At 36.5% G+C, this 23,570-nt stretch overlaps 3 protein-coding genes across 7 annotated transcripts in view; all 3 read left to right on the top strand.

Annotated features, from left to right (window-relative positions):
- The window catches only part of si:ch211-272h9.3, a 151,163-nt gene that overhangs the window by 30,316 nt on the left and 97,277 nt on the right, over positions 1-23,570 (top strand).
- LOC147842950 (C-type mannose receptor 2-like) lies at positions 1,678-10,248 on the top strand. 4 transcript variants are annotated; one of them, XM_087260426.1, is made up of 6 exons: positions 1,678-1,962; positions 6,634-7,461; positions 7,599-7,637; positions 7,730-8,083; positions 8,481-8,831; positions 8,988-10,248. In XM_087260426.1, the coding sequence occupies exons 3-6, from the start codon at positions 7,601-7,603 to the stop codon at positions 9,347-9,349; spliced, it is 1,104 nt and encodes a 367-aa protein (XP_087116552.1). In that variant the 5' UTR covers positions 1,678-1,962; positions 6,634-7,461; positions 7,599-7,600; the 3' UTR covers positions 9,350-10,248. The 4 variants fall into 4 exon arrangements, with proteins under 4 accessions (XP_087116552.1, XP_087116554.1, XP_087116551.1 ...); XM_087260428.1 differs by having other exon boundaries at positions 6,691-7,461; XM_087260425.1 differs by lacking the exon at positions 1,678-1,962 and adding an exon at positions 4,622-4,677.
- On the top strand, positions 13,709-19,961 carry LOC147842951 (macrophage mannose receptor 1). Of its 2 annotated transcripts, XR_015495195.1 has the most exons (6): positions 13,728-13,784; positions 13,919-13,957; positions 14,075-14,428; positions 14,765-15,115; positions 18,267-18,718; positions 18,817-19,961. XR_015495195.1 is itself a non-coding variant. In XM_087260424.1 (5 exons), exons 2-5 carry the CDS (start codon positions 13,921-13,923, stop codon positions 18,626-18,628), a joined length of 1,104 nt encoding a protein of 367 aa, XP_087116550.1. In that variant the 5' UTR covers positions 13,709-13,784; positions 13,919-13,920; the 3' UTR covers positions 18,629-19,961. The 2 variants fall into 2 exon arrangements, 1 of the variants encoding a protein (XP_087116550.1); XM_087260424.1 differs by having other exon boundaries at positions 13,709-13,784; positions 18,267-19,961.

The following is a 23,570-nucleotide window of genomic DNA, read 5'->3' on the forward strand; positions in this document are numbered from 1 at the left end:
GGGAAATCCTCCAGCCGACACCGACAACAAGTCATCAAACTGGGCTTGGCTCAGTCAGAAGCACCGCTGAAAGCCTCCGTCATCCAGTTTCAGTTTCTGGAGAAGTTTATGAGCCACAGAGCTGGATGCACCTCTGAAAGGATGTAGTGGACTCAGACACGGTCCTAAACGTATCGACGCTGTTTTTCAGTCTTCATAAAGCACATAAACACTGTTATTTTCTTCATAAAATCCATGTTAGCCATTTAGCTACGAAGTCACCGGGCAGACAGAAGCCCTGCCCATCACGCGAATCCGCGTCTGTTCTGAAGTTAATTTGATGCGCGAATGAAGAGGATTTGAGGTGCGAATGAAGCGGGGTTTGACCCGCGAATGAAGCGAGTAAACTCAAATGTTCACGCGGCTATTTACGCACAAATAGCACGATTTGTCCTCCCATTCCGCGTCTGGTGTGAACACAGCATAAGGCTCAGACAGCGTCACCAAACTGTTGGCTTGTGACCGGAAATGCTGACAAACTGCAGGTCACTTGGTGCGCCACTCGCCACCTCACCTCTCCTCCACACTATGTGATGACAATCACGCATAAACATTTGTAGGCAATAAATAAATTATATTTAATACTTGTCTCCTATTTAAGTGTATTGTTTTTATGATGGTATAACGGTATTGAAACTGACACCGTTGCTATTTTTAGAACCTGCGGTATACCATATTACAGTATTACCGCCCAAGCCTAGAACTGAGTTTATACATGTGTGTTTCATAGATTATTTATAAATATATAGTGTACTTAATGTATAGTGTATTCCCTATAAAACGCCATTTTAAGATAATTTTTATATGTACTCGTATTTACTGCTTTCTTATCTAACCTGGTGGATCTGCATTTTTTTTTTGTTTGTTTTTTAGTCAGATGCTTTGAATAAAATCTATAGTTAATGTATTTTTATTATTATATATTTATATATTGTGGTGACTATACTGATGCCACGTAGCTTAGTCCCGGATTCACCCCAGCTGTCACCTCATTAGCATGGATCGGTCCCAACTGGAGCTCATCAGGAGACACACATATAAGCTAACTCCAAATACAAGGAAGACGAGCTTCATTTTATTTAATGACTCTCTGCGCTAACATCTGTGTCTTTCTGTCTCTCCCCTGTAACGGACTCCAGCAGTTGACCGATCCTTCACCAGAACTCTCACTCAACCTCACCTTCTCCCCGGAGCACCAGAGCATCTACACAGCGAATAGCACCGTATCCATCTTGTTTCATCTTAAAGTAATCAGTATGAAATCAACACTATGTCTAGTTTCTCAGTCTGATCTCATTAGTTTTGATGTGACCACGCCCACGGGGCATTGTTATTAAGCGTCTGAGGCGCGAGCAGACTGTGGTCAGAAAAACACGTCACTAAAATGAAAGGAAACTCTGCAAATAGTCAACAAAGATTATGATTTCTGATATCTATATAAAGCTTGATATGTCTACTTTTGCATTATTCAGTTCAAGTCGAAAACAAATGATCTCTTTTTATGTAATGCGTATAAAAGTAAGGACTGTAAGGATTCTCCTATATCGCCTCATTACAGCAGCGTGGTCCCGCCTCTCAGTAAGCGCGCTTCATATGTAAATCCAGATGTGAAAACAACGGAGGTAAAGGACCAGCGGCAAAGAGAGCTAAAGTAGACAAGAAGTGCTCCGAGTTTGCTCAGTGTAATGCGAGTAATTATGGTCTGTGTTATGCCGACAAACTGTTAGATGAAGATGTAGCCTTCATCGTCACAAAAATGAATAAAAACGCTACAAAAGTGGACCAGGATCAAGTAATCCTGTGTCTTTGAGTCTCCGCTGATGTCAAGAAGAAGGCCAGTTTACAGTGAAATACTGCCTTTTTCCTGCGCCCCTCCTCATCACAAGATACCTGTCTGCAAGACTACATTTCTAAAAGTCCTTTGTAAGTTTATTCTTTAAATAATTACTGTGAATACCGAATGAGAGGATGATAACTTGCCCCAAAAGCTGCTGTAATGCACGCGAATGTTTAAAAGATTTCATTATCGCACATGGTGTTGTTTTTCACCTGCTTTCTTTTGCTCAGTTATTTTTGTTAATATGGATTAATCATCATTCTTTAAAATAACATTGCTCTAATTTGAGATTACCAAAACTAACTCAGAATCATATTATTATAATTCAAACTTTGTATACTATTCCATATATTTATGATGTATTGTTTTTTTTAACTAATTTAAGATGTTTGACATCATTAAGATAATATGTTGCATTTCGGCATGTTTTTGACTTATTTATAAACTATTTATAGACATATAAAGTTAAATAAAAAATATCCTGGGTTTGAAGAATATTGTGTTCCTGGACTTCACTGAGCCTAATAGTTTAATGTATAAAATTGTGAATGAGCTTGACTGTTGATGTCTTAAATAATAATGTCAAAAAAAACAACATTTCTTAAAATGGATAAATCTCATTTTGCAACTAAACTCTTCATTTACAAGAAAAAATAAAATAAAAAACAGTAGATTTGCTATGCATAAGTTGAAAAGTTTGCAGAGTTTTATAGAGTGTATTGACTCTCACAAAAGTATGTCAAGTTATTTTGTGTGAATTAATATATTTTAAATAAACTGCAAACAAAAAAGTATATCAACTTTTCTCTGATTCGTTCTTGAAACTCTTCCGTCCTAGTCGCATACTGTACCTGTCTGATGGCTCATTATGCAGGTCTTTGTCTTCTCAGGTGTGACTGACTGCATAGTAATGATAGTTCACACCTTTTCGCATAAACCAATTTCACTTAAAAAGTGACTTAGAAATTTTAATTCATTGTATTGTTTTCTGTGAGCAAGTGAACAAGATGATTCTCACATCATTTTGAAGCAAAAACACTAGACTACAAGATCCAGTTCTCAAAAGTCTTGTGCACAAATGTTCTCTGTGTGTTTCACAGTGACTTCAAAATTTTAGTTTTTCACTAACCACGCATAAACGTTTCTTTCTCAAAAACACAAACACATACAAACATGCTGCTTAGGTATGATTGTAGCCCAACTTGTGCTGTTTACAGTGTTATCACACTTTAGACATTAATGTTTTTAAGATATTGAAAACAACACAAATGTCAGTGCATGTCAAAACTTCTCCAGAGCCCCAAAACACCCTCAGACCCCAGAAGGTTAAACTTCTTTTTATAACAGTCATGTGGGAATTTGATTCTTTGCCATTTTCACATCCAACTGACTTGCTATATAATCTTGTATATCAACACATGAGTCACTGGCGTATTACAATTAGACTTCTGTGCTTGATGGCATAATGTTTTACAATAGCTGGCTAATATTTACTGGTTGGGTAATAGTCTTTTAATCTTTTTAGAAGTTAAATGGCTATTAATTTTTTTTAATTAATTAATTAAATTTATTTATTTTTGTTTTATTTTTTATTTATTTATTTTAATTATTTATTTTATTTTTTTAATATTTATTTTATTATTATTATTATTATTATATTTTTATTTATTTATTTATTTTTATTTATTTTTTTTATCAATTGCCAACATCAAACTTTATAAGACTTAAAAGCAATGTCTCCACTTAGTAAAACTGCAAATAGAATGTTAGTAATTGGCTTTACTTTAATCCATGAATAAAATTTGTTGTAAACTTAACTTTACTGAATTCACAAGCTTGTGTCGTAAATTCGACGTCTTATCAATTAAAAAATTATCAGACCAGAGGTTTTGAATATCAGAAAATAGACTTTATTCTCCATAATAAAGCCGAGAAAGAGCAGAGCAGACCCCAGAGCATTCTGAAGTCTCTCCTGGACACCTTCTAAAGTCTCTCCTGCTCCTTCTAAACTTTCAGTTTGTTTGTTACAATTTTTATACAGGATTATTTGACACACCCCTAAGTCTCTTTTTAACTCTTGACCATTTTTGAATAGGTTTTTAGTCTAAGGGGTCCTGCTATTCTTGGCTCTCAGCCCACTAGCTCATGTCAACAGAGATGTTACAGGTCTGTGTCAGCAACTGTTTTGACACCAAAGTTGTCTCTCCATAGATGCAACTTATGCAAAAGGATTAAGTGTTTACATACATTGTCATGAAAGCATAATCACTTGATAATATGTTACTCTTTCTAACTTCTGACACATATAGCTTCATAGAAGTATTTAACATATATGATCAGTGCTTTACATATTCAGTTATTCTACACAATCAGTCACTCAGCCTTCTCCTAGTGTTGCTCCTGTGCAGGCATACTCATCTTACACAGACATATCACTGTATTTTTAACACAGGCTGGCATGTTTGCTGCAAACACTACATACATTTTGTGAAGAGAAAATTAACTGCTTTACACTTAGAAAATACTTCATACAGAGAGAATAAAATCTTCTTCACTTGTCTGGCCAAAATCATTCATAAGGTCTTGGCAACAGAGTCGAGAGAGAGGGCGGGACCATCTCCAGTTTTTTAGAGCTCATTGGATGGTGCGCTTCTCCTTGCGGTTATTGGCTTAGGAGTTTCAGTCAGGCCATTTTATTGAATAAAATCAACATAGTATATGACTAGAGCTGCTGCTCTGCTGGACACATTCCAGCAAACAAGCTGTTTAATGATGGATCGCATGTGTACTGCTAGGAGAAGGTGAGGTTTCAGTTTCATTGCAATAGTTTTGCTGATATCTTACTGGGGAATAGGGTTGAAGACACAGCAGATGCGTTGTGGAGGCACTTTGAAGTGGAAGGTTTTTGTTTTGTTGTTTAAAGCTATTGATGAAATTGTTGGAGTTGTAGTTGTTTTTGCTGTAGTTTGTATGTTGTAGCTTGTAGATTGAAGCTTGTAGGTTTTAACTTTTAGCTTGTAGATTGTAGCTTGAAGCTTGTAGACTGTAGGTTGACGCGTTTTTAGTTGATGAGTGGCGCAGCGCATTCTTCAAGACAAGGATATTGAGATGAGAAAAGTCTGGTTGTTTATAGTGAGTTAAGGATAGTCTGATAGGATAATCAGTTATTAGCTAAAGTTGGAACATCTGTGAACAATCATTAGCACGTGATCCTCTCGAAAATTTGTTTATGAATAAACTTCATGTATGAATGTGTGTTTGTGTTAGGTGTTAGTTTCTGTTAGATTAGTCAATAAAGTTTAATTTTGTATAAAGAAAGGTGCCTGTGTATATTAATGAATCTAATGTCTTAAACTTTGATCTTGCTACCCTGCTCAAACTTTATGGGTTTTTATTTTGATAGCATCGCTAGACGATCCGTTTGTTCGGATCTAAAGAATCAATTCATTTGAAGCCCCGTTCAAATGAATCTTTCTCCCGCTAAGCTAGTCCGCTATATAATGTTCCAGAAGGTACACGAGTGTTGAAATCTAAATCATAATTCGCAACATTATAACAGTGGGAAAGGTGCGGGAAGAATAACCTTGAGCTAATTTACTACAGTAATAATGGTGTAGATATGCGAGCACTTTAATCTACATTTTAATTTGTTACAGATTATTGATGTAGATATGCGTGCAAGTTAATCTACATTATTATTATAATTTGGTACATGTTTATTAGTGGAGAATAAACAAAGCATAAAAATATGTCATTTTACTCCATGATGAGCTTGTTTGCGAAAGGCAGATAGCTTAACTGGAGTTTTGTCTATATTATAATTACTCATCAAAATAAAACTAAGACCACCAGTCTTTGATAAAACATGATAATCTCCGCTTAAAAGTGCATACAGCATACGAACGTACTCCCGCATATAACTTGAAAGGACATTCCCCCCCTTTAATAATTTCATCCATGATTTTCTCTGTCCTTCGTCTTTCGGGAGATTGTGGAAATTAAAGTAAGAGTGTGGTTTTCTTGAGTTGGAGCAGCCGGGAATGCAGCAATTACAGCGATAAGAAGACCCTGCCTTCTTTCTTACTCCGTCACATTGAAACCCGATTGTAAAGATGCATCAGGAGATTAAGGATCAATTTGCAGCTTTATTAAATCACAATAGGATGATCATACAGGCAGGGTCAGATAACAACAAACAAGGATGGCGAAGGAGCAACTTAACTCAAAGTCTGCGGGCAGGCTATCGGTCGGGACAGGCGGCATACAGCAGAGAGAGTGTTCCATTAAACTGAGCAGAGGGTCACAGAAGGCAGGCGGCACCAACAATCATAGAAATGGGGAAACAGTGCGGGGTCAAAACACAGAATCAGATCAGAATTGTATGAGAGGCAAAAACAAGACTTTGCAATGAGTAGTAGCGGAGAAGGAGTATAAATAGTCTTTGGGATGGCTTTCAGGGGGGGGGGGGGGGGGGGGGCACAAAGGTCAGAGATGTTTACACTGATGTCGTGGTACGCTGTTTCGCTTACCAGAACCAGTAAGTGTGAAAAAGGCCTATTAAATCTACTTCACTGTGTCATCTGACCAAAAAACAAAAGAGCAGAATACTTTTCTTTGTCCGGGTGAAAATTTTTAAAGGCCAATCAGGCTTTTTTTCTACCTCCTTACTAGCACAGGTGTAACTTTTGGCTTCTGATCTTGTCCACTGATATACTACTATTATTCATTAATTGTCTTTTCAACTCTTTATTAATCAGGGGTTGCCACAGAGGAATGAACCGCCAACTTATCCAGCATAATTTTTTTTTCTGCAGCGGATGCCCTTCCAGTCGCAACCTAACACTGGGAAACACCCAAACACTCTTGCATTCACACACATACAATATAACCAATTTAGCTCATTCAATTCCTCTATAGCACATGTGTTTGGACTGTGGGGAAAACCGCAGCACCTGGAGGAAACCCACGCAAACATGGGAAGAACATGCAAACTCCTCACAGAAATGCCAACTGACCCTGCCGGGGCTCGAACCAGTGACCTTCTTGCTTTGAAGCAATCGTCCTACCCACTGTGCCACCATGACACCTATAATTATTAATATTATTTTGAATAAGATAATTTGAAAAAATCCTTAACTACTGCAAATTACAAGTGTTTACTTTTATAAAAATACAGATACCAGTGTGCAAATGTGTCTGAAAAAAAAAGATGGACAGATAATGAGAACTCAAAAATCTGAAACAGGAGGTTTTAGAGTCATAAACAAAAGATGTACTGTGCTTAAAGATGGACGAGAGCAGATATAGAACAATCAAACATTGTGAGAGCTAAATTACAGTAGACTCAAAGCTCAACCACATTCAAATAAACTCACATCAAAAAATACAGAACCAATGAGAGAAGAGAGAAAAAATGCAAATAGCTACACCAGAATGAGGAAGAAAATGAAAACCTCTTTTGTTTAGTGTAATAAACAAATGATGTGACCTGTTTAATAAAGGTTAGAGCACATATAGAATAACCACACAGTCTGAAACTGCAGACAGAAATATCAGACGGAGGACAGAAACACACCAGCTCTGAAGTAAGAACACACACATCTACATATTACACTTTAGATATTCTTCATTATTGTGTACTCTGCATTTGTGTTTCTGTTGAAAATTTTCTTCTCTAGAATTAATCTGGTTGTTTACATTTATCTCTGTGTTTCTTCTTCAGAAATGGCTCAGACTCTATATTTCCCTCTTCTCCTCATTGGTGAGTGTGTTTGTAGTTTTATTTATGGTATATAGTTTCATTAGGTTTGACTCTGTTCTGAAAAGCATTAAAGCAAAGTGTCTCTTTCACAGCTCTCTGCTCCATATCTGAATGTGTCCAGCGTCAATATTTCTATATAAATGTGAACACGAACTGGACTGAAGCTCAGAGTTACTGCAGAGAGAAATACACAGATCTGGCCACTGTTGACAACATGAACGACATGATCCAGCTGAACAAGATTGTGAAAGTGAATGATGGAGGTGTCTGGATTGGTCTTCAGGGTACAAATGATTATAAATGGCATTGGTCTTCAGGTGATCCTGCTCTCTTTCTGAACTGGGCATCTGGACAACCATACAGCGGTGATAATTGTACTGTTATGAGTAATGGAAAGTGGTTTGTTGGGGCATGTACTGCCACCTGGACTTTCATCTGCTACAACAGTGAGTACACAAACACTTTCAACAAACTTTAACAAAATATCCTTAAAATATAATTTTAAATGTAACATAAGTAAAGATTATAAAATTTACACTGCAAAACAAAAATCTAATATTTCAAGTCAAATCTGCTGTAATGTAGTGGCAAATATTTCTGACAAACCTGTTAACTAAACAGAAAAGAAGATGCTGATTTATAGTTTTACAGGCCATAATTTAAAAATGTAAATATATATATATATATATATATATATATATATATATATATATATATATATATATATATATATATATATATATATATATATATATATATATATCTTTGAATTTAACTGTTGCTTCTGTGCACATCCAAAGCGGAATAAGAATAAACTGATCAAATAAATGCCTTTTCTTAAAGTGAGCAGAGGACTGGTGTTTGTCAATCAGAATATGACTTGGAGAGACGCTCAGAGTTACTGCAGACAGAATCACACTGATCTAGTCAGTGTGAGGAACCAGAATGAGAGTCAACAGCTGGAGAAGTTCATTAATGACAGAAACTCATCTGGCTTTGCAGTCTGGATTGGTCTGTTTAGAGACACATGTCAGTGGTCAGATCAGAGCAACTCCTCATTCAGATACTGGAAAACTGGTGAACCTCAATCTCAAGATGATGAACACTGTGCAGCGGTTGAAATGTCCAATCAGGGACAATGGAGTAACTACTTGTGTAGTGTTAGATGGCAGCTTCCTTTTGTGTGTCATGAAGGTGAGCAGATCCTCCAAACACACTCAATCCATCATCAGCTCCAGATCTCTTAAAGTTGACTCTACATGTCTGACATGACAAATTCCTCCACAGTGTTTGTTCTGCATGTTGTTGTTGATCAGTCTCTCTCTAGTTTCTGCTTTGTTTTGTGTCCAGATAAACTGATTGTGATCCAGCAGAATCTGTCGTGGTCTGAAGCTCTGAGATACTGCAGACAGAATCATGTGGATCTGGTCTCGGTTCAGTCAGAGGAGACGCAGCGTCGTGTGATGAACGTGGTTAAACTGGCGTCTACTGAGGCGGTGTGGTTGGGTTTACGTCACTCCTGTGCTTTGGGCATCTGGTTCTGGGTGAGTGGACAGACCGTGTGCTATCAGAACTGGGCTCCAGGGAACGGCACATCAGAGGAGGACTGTGAGCCCACAGTGAGATCTGGAGCAGTTCAGTCTGGAGGAGATCAGACCTGGATCAGCCGTCCTGAAACTGACCGACTCAACTTCATCTGCAGAAACTACTGAGAGTGAAGAAGTAAGATGAGGAATGTGTTCAGCAGGCATTAATGCTTTATGATAGTGATGAGCATATCTGAAGAGCAGCTTGTGGGGATTTGAAATCTTTCTGAAACTGCACTGTTAAAGCTGGATTATGTCAACTTAAATTGGGTAAAATATAGAGAAACCCAAATGTTGGTTCTATAAATTAATCTGACAGTCTTGAGATTTTATTGAATAAAGCTTTTTTCATATATTATGCAAACTGATTATAAATATCAGTGTTTTGTCAGTTGTGAGTGAAGCTTCTGTGAACTCATGTCCGTATTATTAATAGTTTTTTACACTCATCAGTTTTATACATTTACACATGCGTTTTCCTAATTTCTTATGTAACTGTATGATGATTATGGGCATTATGGGTAATTGTTTTTCACCTATAGAGTTGACTTTATTATTTCTATCATGTCTTTATATTAGAAATGACTGGTTGAATGTGAATCGTTGATCATTATTTATCTCAGTGAAATTAAATATTAGTTATTCTTTAAAAAATAAAGTTGTTATTAAAATATTTACAATCATTTTGTGTTATGAAATGTTTCACAAACATCAGCTTAAATTAACATGTAAAACTAGTAATTTTACTTTTTTAGTGTTTTCTTATCAGAATTAAATGATATAATATAATATATTAAATACTAAGGATAATCTGTCTTTATGCAGATGCATTAAAACCGAGTTGATTGAGACAATTAAACATTTCTACATTCATTATTGAAAATATTCCAACAATAACAAACAGTTAATTTAAATTTTAACACATTTTAGACTGCCTTTTATAAAAAGCTAGTTTTGTAATTTACTTTTTGAACATTTTTGTATTTGTCGAATGAATGATGCTGAATAAAATTCAATCAGAAAAATAACAACATCTGACTCTAGTTAAACAATAACTCACTGTTCATCAGTTTTACGTCAGATACACTATCTATGTAAATATTGTCCATCCAGAATGTCAAAGCCTGCTGTGTACATAAGCAAATGAATAATGAGAATGTGCACATATACAAATGTATTCATGTTTTATATACAAACAAACAAAAATAACAACAAGTAAACATCAGAAATATAAAATAAAAATAATAATAAATTACAAATAATCAAGATGAACAATGGCTCCTTTCACTATGTATTACTGCATGGGCATTAACATTTTACTTTTATTGAGGTGTCAAAAATGTAACGTAACCTGCATTCTAGAATAACCCCCAACACATATTCCAGATGATTTTCTGAGTTATTAGCTCATCAGTGTGCAAGTGAATGTGCTGTTTTCCAGCCTACACCTCATGGACCAGTGTCCTGCAGAGTTTACACAATTATTAAACAATGTGTTAACACTTTATTTTGATGGTCCATTTGAAAATTAGTAGTCTGCTTAATATTTGCTGATACTGCTCCTTTGAGAGACATATAACTGACTATAAGAAACTTTGCAAGTACATGTCAACTTACACTAAGGCCCAATCCTGGTTCTATCCCTTAGCCCTTCCCCTTACCCCTAACACCTCGTTTTGCACTTTCCCATGAAGGGGTAGGGCTGTCCCAATTATCACAGTTTTACCGTCATGCTTTAAAAACAAACAAACAAAAAAAAACACTAAAATAAAAAACGCTAAATTTTGCTGTACAGCAAAAATAAGTAATAACTCCTGTACAGCAGCCCCACAACATTCATTCACTCGATGACACTGGAATACCCTGTCAGAAAAGTCTAGTGGCTGTGAATGAACTTTTTACAGTGTTTACATAGATGAATATGGCCATGGTGTAAATGCACAGTATTACGGTCTTATTGCCACATTAGATCGTTATGATAACATGATGTATGCCTTCAGTGATTTCCTGAAGATAAAAACCAAAAAATATCACAACTGGAATAACTACAGCAGTCGCCATCGTCTGATCTCACATGAAGCAAGAGATTGCGATGACATATGATGACGTGTGCAGGTGCTGTAGTGCTGTCTTAATTCTTGGGGGTAAATTTTGAAGCCCCTCCCCTTAACCCTCAGTTGTAAGAGCTAAGGGAAGGAGGTAGGGGTACAAAAATAGATATGGGATTGGGCCTAACCCTAACCTAACAGTCTACGTATAATCTAATGAAAATTGGTTAGCATGTAGATGCAATGTCACTTAAATTTAACAAACGAACCATCAAAATAAAGTGTGACCAACAATGTTATTAAACATTTTAATGTTTCTCTTTTATCATGGTGCCATTTACTTTGATTAGGTTGCTGGTCCACTGTCTGAAATACACTCCCAAAACATTAGGTTCCCACTACCATGTTTGAGTTCTTACGATTGAATACTTTGGATTTTTTACGCCAAATGAAGGCTACATCAGTGTGACCAAACAATTCAATCACTGTGTCATCTGATCATAAAACAGAAGACCAGAAGACCTTTACTTTGTCCAGATGAGCTTTTTCAAAGTCCAAGTGTAGCTTCTCTGGACAATCGGTGCTCTTCTTGGTCTGTGTCAGAGGAACTGAAATATACAGTTGAAGTCAAAATTATAAGACCTCCTGTGAATTTTTTCTTTTTCTTTCATTTTGGCTTAGTCCTTCTATTTATCAGGGGTCACCTCAGCGGAATGAGCTACCAACTATTCCGGCATATGTTTTACACAGCGAATGTGCTTCCAGCTGCAACCCAGTACTGGAAAACACCTATACACTATCACACACACACACACTCATAGACTACGGCCAATTTAGTTAATCAATTTCCCTATAGCACATGTGGAGAACATGCAAACTCCACACAGAAATGCCAACTGACCCAGGCGGGACTCGAACCAGCAACCTTCTTGATGCTAAGCAGAGTAAAGATTTTTTTACAGTATTTCCTGTAATATGTTTTCTTCTGCAGATTATTATTTTTTTTGTTTGTTTGTTTTATTTTGGCTGGAATAAAAGCAGTTTTAATAAAAATAAATAAAAATACATTGTAAGGTGAATATTATTACCTGTAATGAAGATGACTTAACTGAAATGGTATAGCCTCTCGATGACCAAGAGAATTTACCCAGTAATCAACTCAAATCACTTTCATTGTCACTTCATCAGCAGCACGTGTGCTATGATAAGTAAAAAGGTTGCAGAAGCTCGCAACATGGCAGCCATGCTCGGCGCCATCTTGATGTACATTGAGGTTGTACATTGAAAGTAAATTTAAAGTTGTACATTGAAAGTTATTAAATCGATCAGTCTTTGAAAATAGATTAACAGCGATATTTTTTTTTTTGCGCATGATAAGAGTCTCATGTTAACACAGCACATTAACAGCAATAACAGCACACCACTTTTATATATATATATATATATATATATATATATATATATATATATATATATATATATATATATATATATATATATATATATATATATATATGTGTGATAGGGTGCATGAGGTGAACATTTTTGGTGGTGGTGCTGCTGCTGTGGCAGTTTGTGCTGTGGGACACTTTTGATGTGTGACTGTTTGGTGTGTGACTGGAGTGTGCTGTGGTTTAAAATTGTATGGTGGATAACATTCACGGGTGATCACTCCTGTGTGTAGCCCCAGTCCTGTTAGTAAATGCCTCTTCTTGAGAACATTGATTTGAGAGGATGATATTGAGTATTTTCTGTGTGCGGGTTGAATATTAACAACTTTCAGTGCCTTTTGTGAGTAAGCCCTCCAGAGCTGACAGGGCCATCGGGACCTATTTTAATATAGTCTTTTTAAACAATTATTGTTAATAAACTTTTGTTTTTTTGTATTTACTTGTGTCTACTGTCTGCTCCTTAAACTGTAAAAAGAGACGAATCTAAGTGCGAAGATTAGTCATTGGGTTGTAGTTTAAGGTGAGCTAACCTCAAGCAACCTTCTCTTATATATATATATATATATATATATATATATATATATATATATATATATATATATATATATATATATATACATAAGTGCCAGTGTGCAAATACAAATGCCAGTGTGCAAATATAACAGGAACAATATGAACAAATAAACAAATATAAAGAACTGAAATATGAAACGGGGCTTTTACAATCATACACAAAATACTTGATGAAATACTTGTCCTGAAAGATGGATGAGAGCAGATATAGAAAAATCACACATTGTGGAATATATACAGTAGACTCGACTCTCAACCACATTCAAATAAACCCCCTTCAAAAAAATACAGTATCAGTGATCAACAGAGAGAAAAAATATGCAAATACACCTGAATGAGGAAGAATGAATGAAAACGTTCTTTGTTCAGAGAAATAAACAAATTATGCAAAGTGTTGAATGACAGATGAGAGCAGATATAGAATAATCACACAGTCTGAAACTGCAGACAGAAACACCAGACTGAAGACAGAAACACACCAGCTCTGAGGTAAGAACAACACACATCTATAAATTACACTTGATATTTTTCATTATTGTATATTCTGCATTTAACTTTTTCTTTTAACTCTTGAAATGTTTTATTTCAAAATTAACATGTTTTTCTATGTGTTTCTTTCACAGAAATGGCTCAATCTCTATATTTCCCTCTTCTCCTCATTGGTGAGTGTGTTTGTAGTTTTATTTATGGTTTATAGTCATAAATATATCATAATACCATAATATCATTAGGTTTGACTCTGTTCTGAAAAGCATTAAAGCAAAGTGTCTCTTTCACAGCTCTCTGCTCCATATCTGAATGTGTTCAGCGTCAGTATCACTTTATAAATGAGAACAAGACCTGGACTGAAGCTCAGAGTTACTGCAAAGGGAATTACACAGATCTGGCCACTGTTGACAACATGAATGACATGATCCAGCTGAGGAAGAATGTGGAAGTGAATTATAAAGCTGTCTGGATTGGTCTTCAGGGTACAAATGTTAGTAATTGGCATTGGTCTTTAGGTGATCCTGTGCTCTTTCTGAACTGGGAATCTGGACAACCATATGGCAGTGATAATTGTTCTGTTATGACTAATGGAAAGTGGTTTGTTGGGGACTGTACTGCCACTTGGAGTTTCATCTGCTACAACGGTGAGTACAAATGTCTACAACAAACTTTAACAAAAGATCCTTTGAATGGAATTTTAAGTGTGACATTAGTAAAAAATTATAAAATTTACACTGCAAAACAAAAATCTAATATTTTAAGTCAAATCTACTATAATATGCAGATATTTCTGAAACACCTACTGTTAACTAAACAGCAAAAGAGATGCTGAATAATAGTCGAACAGGTATCATAGTTTAAAGATGTAAAAAGTAATCATAGTAATATTGATAAGTTGTTTTTACCATTTCACAACTGTTTCTGTTCACAATCAAAGCAGAATAAAAATAAACTGATGAAGTAAATTGATTTTCTTAAAGTGAGCAGAGGACTGGTGTTTGTCAATCAGAACATGACCTGGAGAGACGCTCAGAGTTACTGCAGACAGAATCACACTGATCTGGTCAGTGTGAGGAACCAGAATGAGAGTCAACAGCTGGAGAAGTTCATTAATGACAGAAACTCATCTGGATCTGCAGTCTGGATCGGTCTGTTCAGAGACTCATATCAATGGTCAGATCAGAGCAACTCATCATTCAGATACTGGAGAACTGGTCAACCTAATCCTCCAGATGGTAAACACTGTGCAGCAGTTGAAAATAATGTTCAGGGACGATGGGGTGACTACTTGTGTAGTGGAAAATGGCATCTTCCTTTCGTGTGTCATGAAGGTGAGTAGATCCTCCAAACACACTCAATCCATTATCAGCTCCAGATCTCTTAGAGCAGTGGTTCTCAAACTGTGGTACGCGTACCACTAGTGGTACGTGGGCTTCCTCCTAGTGGTACGCGGAGGAACCGCTGAATAATGAAAGAAACAATTAACACTTTTAATCCTTTAATGCATAATATAACATTGATGTGATCAGCATTGGCTGTTTTGTAAAGCATACGATCACAGCGCTGTGCTAAGAATGTTTATTTTAGTGCACTGTGTCATAAGCTGCTGAAAATCAGTTTCCGAAGTTTAAGAATTGATTCTGAAGGGTGATTTGACTGACATGAAAAGTGGCCAATCACAGTCGACCTTGTCTAGTTGCGTGAAACGTAAGGGCGGGACAAATGCTTGCTATGTTGCAGAGACAGATAAAACAACTTAAAAACAAATGTTTTGTTGGAATAATGCTTCTCGGACGTTTTCACTACAGAGATGTCTAGCAGAGTAATTAAACCGCGGACATATTTCCTGCCTTTTTGATGATCTACATACACGTTTCGCTCTCCGACAGCCAGTCGACTCGCCTGACCTGTTACTTCTCTAAATACATTCTGAATGGCGGCGCGGGAATGCAGGTATTGCGCAATAACTCATTTCTGCAAATGCGGCGAGTGCTCTATTTTAACACGAGAGCGCATTCATGTACGCAAATCGCTAAAACAGATATGCGAGCTCTTAAATATGCTTTTTTCAAATGAACTGCAAGTCCTCTCATGAACGCCTGCGTGCTCAGCTTAAATACAATCGCAGTCTCTCCACTCTTCAAGTAGACATTATTTATCTTTGCTCCTTGACTAAATTTAGTCAAAAGTATTCAAAGTTATCAAGTATTTAGAATTAGATTGATGAATGGTCGATGACAATGCTAATGGTCTTCTTATTTGGCTGTGTTGTGAAGTGAAACTTACTTTTAACTAAGGTGGATTTTTTTTTAGTTTCTTTACGACAAAAGAATTATGCTGGAAATGTTTCTGGATGAGGTATTTGTGTGATTTATACATTTAGCTGTATTCTGATCCGTCTTAAAGCATTACAGGTCAAAGCAATCCGTTGTTACTTATTGTTTATTTATCAAAATTAACAGTAAGGCTCTTAAAGCACTGCTTTGATAAATGTAGTGTCGTCATATTTCAAATACCTCAAGTAAAACAAAGTCATTTGTTTTATTTTTTACTTTTTTACTGACAGTGTACTTGTACTTTTTTTAAAGTTTCTATTTTAGATTAAGATCAAATGTAAAATAAAATCTACATGTGATGTACAGATATTTAAGAAACAAATTTGCCATATTGTAAAGAAAAATAGTGTAACAAATGTAAATAAAAGGTAAAATTTAAATCTTTTTACCATATACTTTAACCTTTCAAAGCTTGAAAATATTGTTTAAAAAATGGGCAAAAAGTGTCTCTATGGCCTTAAAGTTTATGTGGTAGTTTTGCCAGTGCTATTGAAAAAAGATTGTCATGAAAGGAAAACTCCATAAAACCATACTTCCTTTGTTAGTACAAATTCCTGTACATGAAGCTTTGGGATTTAAGCAATTAAACCATTCAATCAGGTTTAAACTTAAAAAAGTGATTTCATTATGAAAATCTGATTTTTTATTTTCAAATGTAACCAACTAGTACTTTTTAAAAGAGTACTTTGTACTTTTACCTAATATTAGTATTATTTACTAAAATTTGTGTTATTTTAGCAGTGTAATAGTATTTTTACTTGAGTACAAAAAAGATTTCACAAGCATTTAGTGCAGGTTTATTTTATTATTAATATATGATTAATAATAATTATTATTAATTGTTTTTATTTGTATCTATTCCTATGCAATGTTTTATGGGTTGCTGAGAATACATTTCAGGTCTTCAATACAAAGCATGTCAGTCTTGAAAAAAAAAAATAGGTGCTGGAAAAAGTGCTTAAAATTCCTTGATTTTCATTAGGCTGTGCCTGTATGAACCCTGTCATATGTACATTTAACATATATTTCAAGATTTGTCTGAAAGTGTAGGAATATGACATATAGCCTATATGCATAAGGTCCAAGCAACATCTCCAGCTTTTGATGAATAGGCTACTATGAATACTTTAGATTTAAGTACAGCAGTTTTCTTATTACTTTTTAAGAACAGGTCATTTTTAATGAACTTTTAAAAGCACATTTTAACTATATCTTTTTTTTATATATATATCTGCAAGCACAGTTAATGTTCAGACTATTTAAAATGTTTAAAGTGATTGACAATAATACATATTCTTACTAATAGGAATTAATTTGCATAATTTTTAAACTGTGCACACCTGTAGCTGCTTAATTAGGCCTACGACGCTATTTTTTAATACTGGTTTAAAAAATAGCGTCGTAAGGTGGTACTTGGAGAGACAATTTTTTTCTAAGGTGGTACTTGGTGAAAAAAGTTTGAGAACCACTGTCTTAGAGTGTTTTCACACTAGTACTTTTGGTCCGTGTCTTCTGAACTCAGGTGCACACCTGTGAACCGTACATGAGTCCGCCTGAAAGAGGTGGTCTGGGGTACGGTTCATGCAAACTCTGGTACAGTCCACTTCTGGTGTGAATTTAAACGTACCAAATAACGGAAGTGAACCGCCAACAGTAAAACAAACTCTCTTTTTAAAACGTTTATCCGTGTGTGTGTGTGTCTGTGCCAATTTTTGTACTGTACCTTGGAGACAAGCGGGACTGAGCCAGGGCAAACACAGCGAAACACAGTAATGTCTGCTTGTCTCCTCCAACAACCGCTTCTTCAGACACTGTGTAATGTTCTGAATTTTTTTTTTATATTTTTGCAGCTCACAGACGCGAGTGGCTTTCTGTATGTTTAAAACTAAAGGATTCAGTAAAAGCTAATCGATGGGATTAGCAGAAGTCTTTCTATTTTGGTGCTTTGCTTTCATGACTGTTACCTAGCAACAGCCGTAAACAAAATAAGAAGATCTAACTTGGGTATGGTCCAGGCAAATAAACCAAATGTAAAAGCACCCTAACGTTGACTACATGTCTGACATGACAAATTCCTCCACAGTGTTTGTTCTGCATGTTGTTGTTGATCAGTCTCTCTCTAGTTTCTGCTTTGTTTTGTGTCCAGATAAACTGATTGTGATCCAGCAGAATCTGTCATGGTCTGAAGCTCTGAGATACTGCAGACAGAATCATGTGGATCTGGTCTCGGTTCAGTCAGAGGAGATGCAGCATCGTGTGATGAACGTGGTTAAACTGGCGTCTACCAATGCGGTGTGGTTGGGTTTACGTCACTCCTGTGCTTTGGGCATCTGGTTCTGGGTGAGTGGACAGACCGTGTGCTATCACAGCTGGGCTCCAGGGAACGGCACATCAGAGGAGGACTGTGAGCCCACAGTGAGATCTGGAGCAGTTCAGTCTGGAGGAGATCAGACCTGGATCAGCCGTCCTGAAACTGACCGACTCAACTTCATCTGCAGAAACTACTGAGAGTTAAGAAATAAGATAATAACTTTTCCTTTTTCATTTATCATTGGATTTTGAAGTAGACATTTTACGTAATATAATCAACTTCAATAAGCATTGATGCCTTATGCTGGGTTCACAGCACTCACAATGTGCAGAAGATGTGAAAGGCTTTGCTTATATTCTTATATTCGCACTACTTGTGAACCCAGCATTAGAGCACAGGAGAGATTGTTGGTTTTAAAGCAGAGCTTTGTGGCGAATTGACATATTTGAGAAACTATAATGGTTTGGAGCATAAATCTATCTGACAGAGTCATGATTTCATCAAGTCAAGTTTTGATACGTTTGTCATTAGAGTGAACCTTCCATGAACTCATGTCTATATAATTACCATCTGACCTCTGATCAGTTTTTATACAATTGTAAACATTTTAATGACACATTTGGAAGGTAGAGTTTGTGTAGTTAAACTCTTGTCCTGAGTAAGCTTTTAGTTAAAAAAAAAAAAAGATACAAACATTATAGAAATGAAGATATTACTCAGCACTTATTATTTGACATATTATTTAAACACCTCATAACACTAAATACTTTAGTTAGATGAACAGTTTATTTAAAGCGTTTGGGGTTTTTATTCTTTGTTAAGACATTTCAGTTTTATAAACTCTGTGATATATAATCATTTCAGGATATAATTATGATATATATTATTCTGTTTTGTGATGGATCATTTGTCATTTCATTTGGATCAAAGCTTGTGATATGAGTAAATGTTAATTAGCCTAAGTATATCAATGATTTCATTGGGAAATAAGGGTTGATATGACTTTAAAATATTACTTTAATCAATATACATTTAATTTAAATGAACATGAGTTTTCTTAATTCTTGTGTTTAACAGATCATTGTATGTGTTACAATAACCAGCGATCATTCTCTGGAGATCGCTGGTTTCCACTATCATCTTGAACTTCATTTCCGCATTCCCCAGGACTACATTTTCATACATGCACTTCTTCCAAACACGCACGCCTGGTCATTCATCTATCCTGATTACATCACCAGCTGAAACTTGTCACAGACTGATATTTCACACAGTATTTAAGCAGCACACACACTCATTCACTTGGCTGAGTCTTGTTTACTGTTTAGTGACATTTCAACGCATTGCTCCCTGTCTTGTTTCTCCGTGTCTGTACCTAGCTTTGTATCCTAATTATCCTGTGTAGCCGCCTGCCTTTCGACCTATTGCCTGTTTACTGACTTCGACTCTGGATTTGCCCGCACATACCTGTTTACACCTGTATTGACCATTGCTTGCCTGACCATCGATTAAACCTGCATTTGGATCCTACCTTCAGTTGTTTGTGTCACTTCCATTCACAACAGTATGATAGTTATGGGTAATTCTTATTTCATCTATAATTTAATTTAATACTTATATATAAACGTCTGGTTCACTGTTGATTGCTAAGCATTATATACCCATGTGAAATTGAATAATGGTTATTTGAGAAAACCTAAAGTTTGTCATTTAAATATTGACAATGCTTTTATGTTATGAATGTACCACTTGGTTCTTTTAGGTAAGTTATCTTCGGGGTGGAGTTAGTTAGTTTTTTGTTTATTATTTTGGCCTTGCTTAGCCCTAAAGCTATTTTGTTTGTGTTGTGCACCTATTCTTTGGTTTTCTGTAGAAAAAAACATTTTCCCCTTTTCTTACAATAAAAGAACCTTAAGGTCATTAAAATATTAACCTGTTAACTGTTTATTTATTTATTTTCTTTAACTTGTTCAACCTCAACCCTGGAGTCGTAACTAGGGATCTTCCTCTCACTTCCTGCTTTGCTACTGTTCGGACGTCTTTGCCTACTGCTCCGCTCTTCGCACTCTTGCTTTTATATCTTTTACCCTAATTTTAACTTGAGCCTATCAGCACAGTGCTCAAACAACACGGCTTGAAGATCAGCATCGATTCTACAAACTTTCTGGAATATAGCTTTACTAACAAGAGGAAAATTACCGTCTAAACAATCCTCCCGCTACCAGCTATCAGCTGCTTACATTCCGGAGACGGGAAGACACGGCTGTGAAAATGCCTCTGGATCGGATTAATTCAGATTCTCACTGCTGTACAAACTGCCACAAACTTCTACAAAAGATTGCAGTTCTTGAAATGAAGTTGCTTGCGATCCGACCAGAACTTCAGCTTTATTGTGGATTCTCTCAGCACACAGCTGGTGAGTCCCATAAATCTGTTCCTGCTACTGTTTTGAGCACAGAAAAACAGAAAAGAACTGTTGAAAATGAGCATTGGCATAAACAAGGTGCGAGACCAAAGGGTACTCGTGGGGTCAGATCATACGCTGCCGCATTAGCGTCTTCCACCCCAAATACAGCTCAGACTCAAATACAGCTTCAGAACAGATATGAAGTTTTAGTAATATGGGTGAAGAATGCCCAAATGCAGTCAGACAGAGATCGCATGATTCAGCAACTAATTCCGCATGGAACAGAGGCTCAAGGCGGACTAGACAGCGGCATTCTGCTCTGATCACACCTGAGATAAGAACACTAGTCATAGGAGATTCAATAATCAAGAATTTCAGGAGCAAATCTACTATGACATACTGCTTTCCTCATGCAACAGTTTCTGATGTAAACAAAGAACTTGAGGAAATTCTGAAAAAGCACAAGACTGCAAAACAGATTATCATCCATGTGGGGAAGAATGATATTCGGAAAGAACAGTCAGAACTGCTCAAGAAAGATTTCTGTGAGCTCTTGGAAACAGCTGAAAGACTGAAGGTTCAGCCGTTCATAAGTGGACCACTCCCTGCAAGAGGGACAAATATGTTTTCACGGCTTCTTGGTCTAAATGTATGGCTACAGAAAACATGTAACAAGAAAGGACTGAATTTCATCGACAACTTCAATCTCTTCTGGAACCAAAGACAGCTGTTTACATCAGACGGCCTTCATCCAAACAAAATGGTGCAAAGGTGCTAAAGGACAGTATTTTTTTCTCCCTCAATCATCCATCAGCTGTGTATGCCACTGAACTGAATTGTACACACACACCTAGCAAATGTCCACAGGACCTCAAATCAGCTCCTGAGTGGACTTGTGGCTGACGAATCACCCAAGGACAGTGATAATGCCATGCAGCCAAAACACCCAATGTTGATAGAGACACTATCAGTTGCCCTCTGCTCAACACAGGCAGACTGTGACGCATCAGAACAGCATCAAGTCTTGTCACTCAAAAATGATCCTCAGGAAAACATATTTCTGCAGACAGAATCTCCAGATGCACAGCCTCTGTCACCGGACACGTTCTCATTGTCACAATGTTCACCACTCTTGGGTTTTTCAAAAAAGATAGAGGAATTGGTATATGCTGGAACTAAACTTTTACACTCCATTGCCGCAAGCCCCCAGTTACCAACCAAAAAGCGGCCTGCTCCACAACCACCTATGAGCCCACCTGGAAGAGCCCTCCGATCACACCGTCAGGGCCCAAACAACAACGCCCCATCTTCAGCTGGTGAACACAAGAGCTCTCTGTGATGTGTGTAGGGGACCTGCTTAGATAACAGTGTCTTTATCAAATGTTTTCAGAACAAGCAGGAACCCAGTGTGTCTGCAGCTTTCTCTAAGCAGATATGTGTTGTGTTAAGTGACAGAAAACCAAAGACTTCATCAGGCCGTATAGCAAATCATTCAAATCTGGTGTCTATTAAATGTAGATCTGAGACTACTATAGAAAAAACAGCTAAAACTGTTAAGTTAGCGCTTTTAAACATCAGATCACTCAACAATAAGTCTCTTTTAGTCAATGATTTTATCAACACAAATTGCCTTGGTTTTATGCTTTTAACTGAAACTTGGCTAGATGACAGTTGTAGCGCAGCAGTTCTGAATGAAGCAGCTCCTTTAAACTTTGACTTTTTGAGTGTTTGCAGAGTTAATAGGAGAGGTGGAGGCATCGCTGCCCTGTTTAAAGATGTCTATGAATGTAAACAAGTGTCATTTGGTGACTATCTGTCTTTTGAATATCTGAGTATAGCACTAAAAGGGTCTCCACGCATCTTACTGATCATTATCTACAGACCTCCAAAATATTCTCCAGCTTTTGTTGAGGATTTTACAGAGCTGTTATCAATTGTAACCTCTGAATTTGATTATTTTAGTATTGCTAGGGATTTTAATATTGACATTGATAATCCAGAAATCAATGCTGTAAAAGAACTGATGACTGTTTTTAACACTTTTGATCTGACTCAGCATGTTCAAGGACCCACACACAATCGTGGACACACTCTTGATCTACTTATAACTAAGGGTTTACACATTTCATCGACTGTTGTTAAGGATGTGGCACTATCTGATCATTTCTGTATCTTTTTTGATATATTGATCACTCCAGCTATTAAAGACAGATCTGTCTCTGTCAGAAAGAGATGCATAAATGAGAACACCAGTGAGCAGTTTATGAAGGCCATATGGCTAGCACCAAGTATATCTGCAGACTCTGTTGATTCTCTCCTTGATTTGTTCAATTCTAAAATTGAGAATGTCATAAATGACATTGCTCCTGTTAAAGTCAAGAAGATGACTGGCAGGCAAAAGGGATCTTGGACAAGGTCACCTAGAGTACAAATGATGAAAAGCGTATGTGGAGAAAGACGAAACTAGTAGTCCATTATAAAATCTATAAACACAGTCTTCATGCCTTTAATATGGAACTAAACACTGCTAGACAGACTTTCTTTTCAAGCCTTATAAACAGCAACTTAAATAATGCTCGTACACTCTTTGCAACGATAGAGAGACTCACAAACCCCCCCAGTCGGATTCCAAGTGAGCTCCTCTCTGAAAGCAAATGTAATGAGTTTGCTCATTTCTTTACTGATAAGATCAATAATATCAGAAAGGCAATCAGCTCATCCAATCAGTCAAG

Source organism: Danio rerio, chromosome 7, assembly GCF_052040795.2.
Source record: "Danio rerio strain M-AB ecotype USA chromosome 7, GRCz13ab, whole genome shotgun sequence".
Lineage (NCBI taxonomy): Eukaryota > Metazoa > Chordata > Actinopteri > Cypriniformes > Danionidae > Danio > Danio rerio.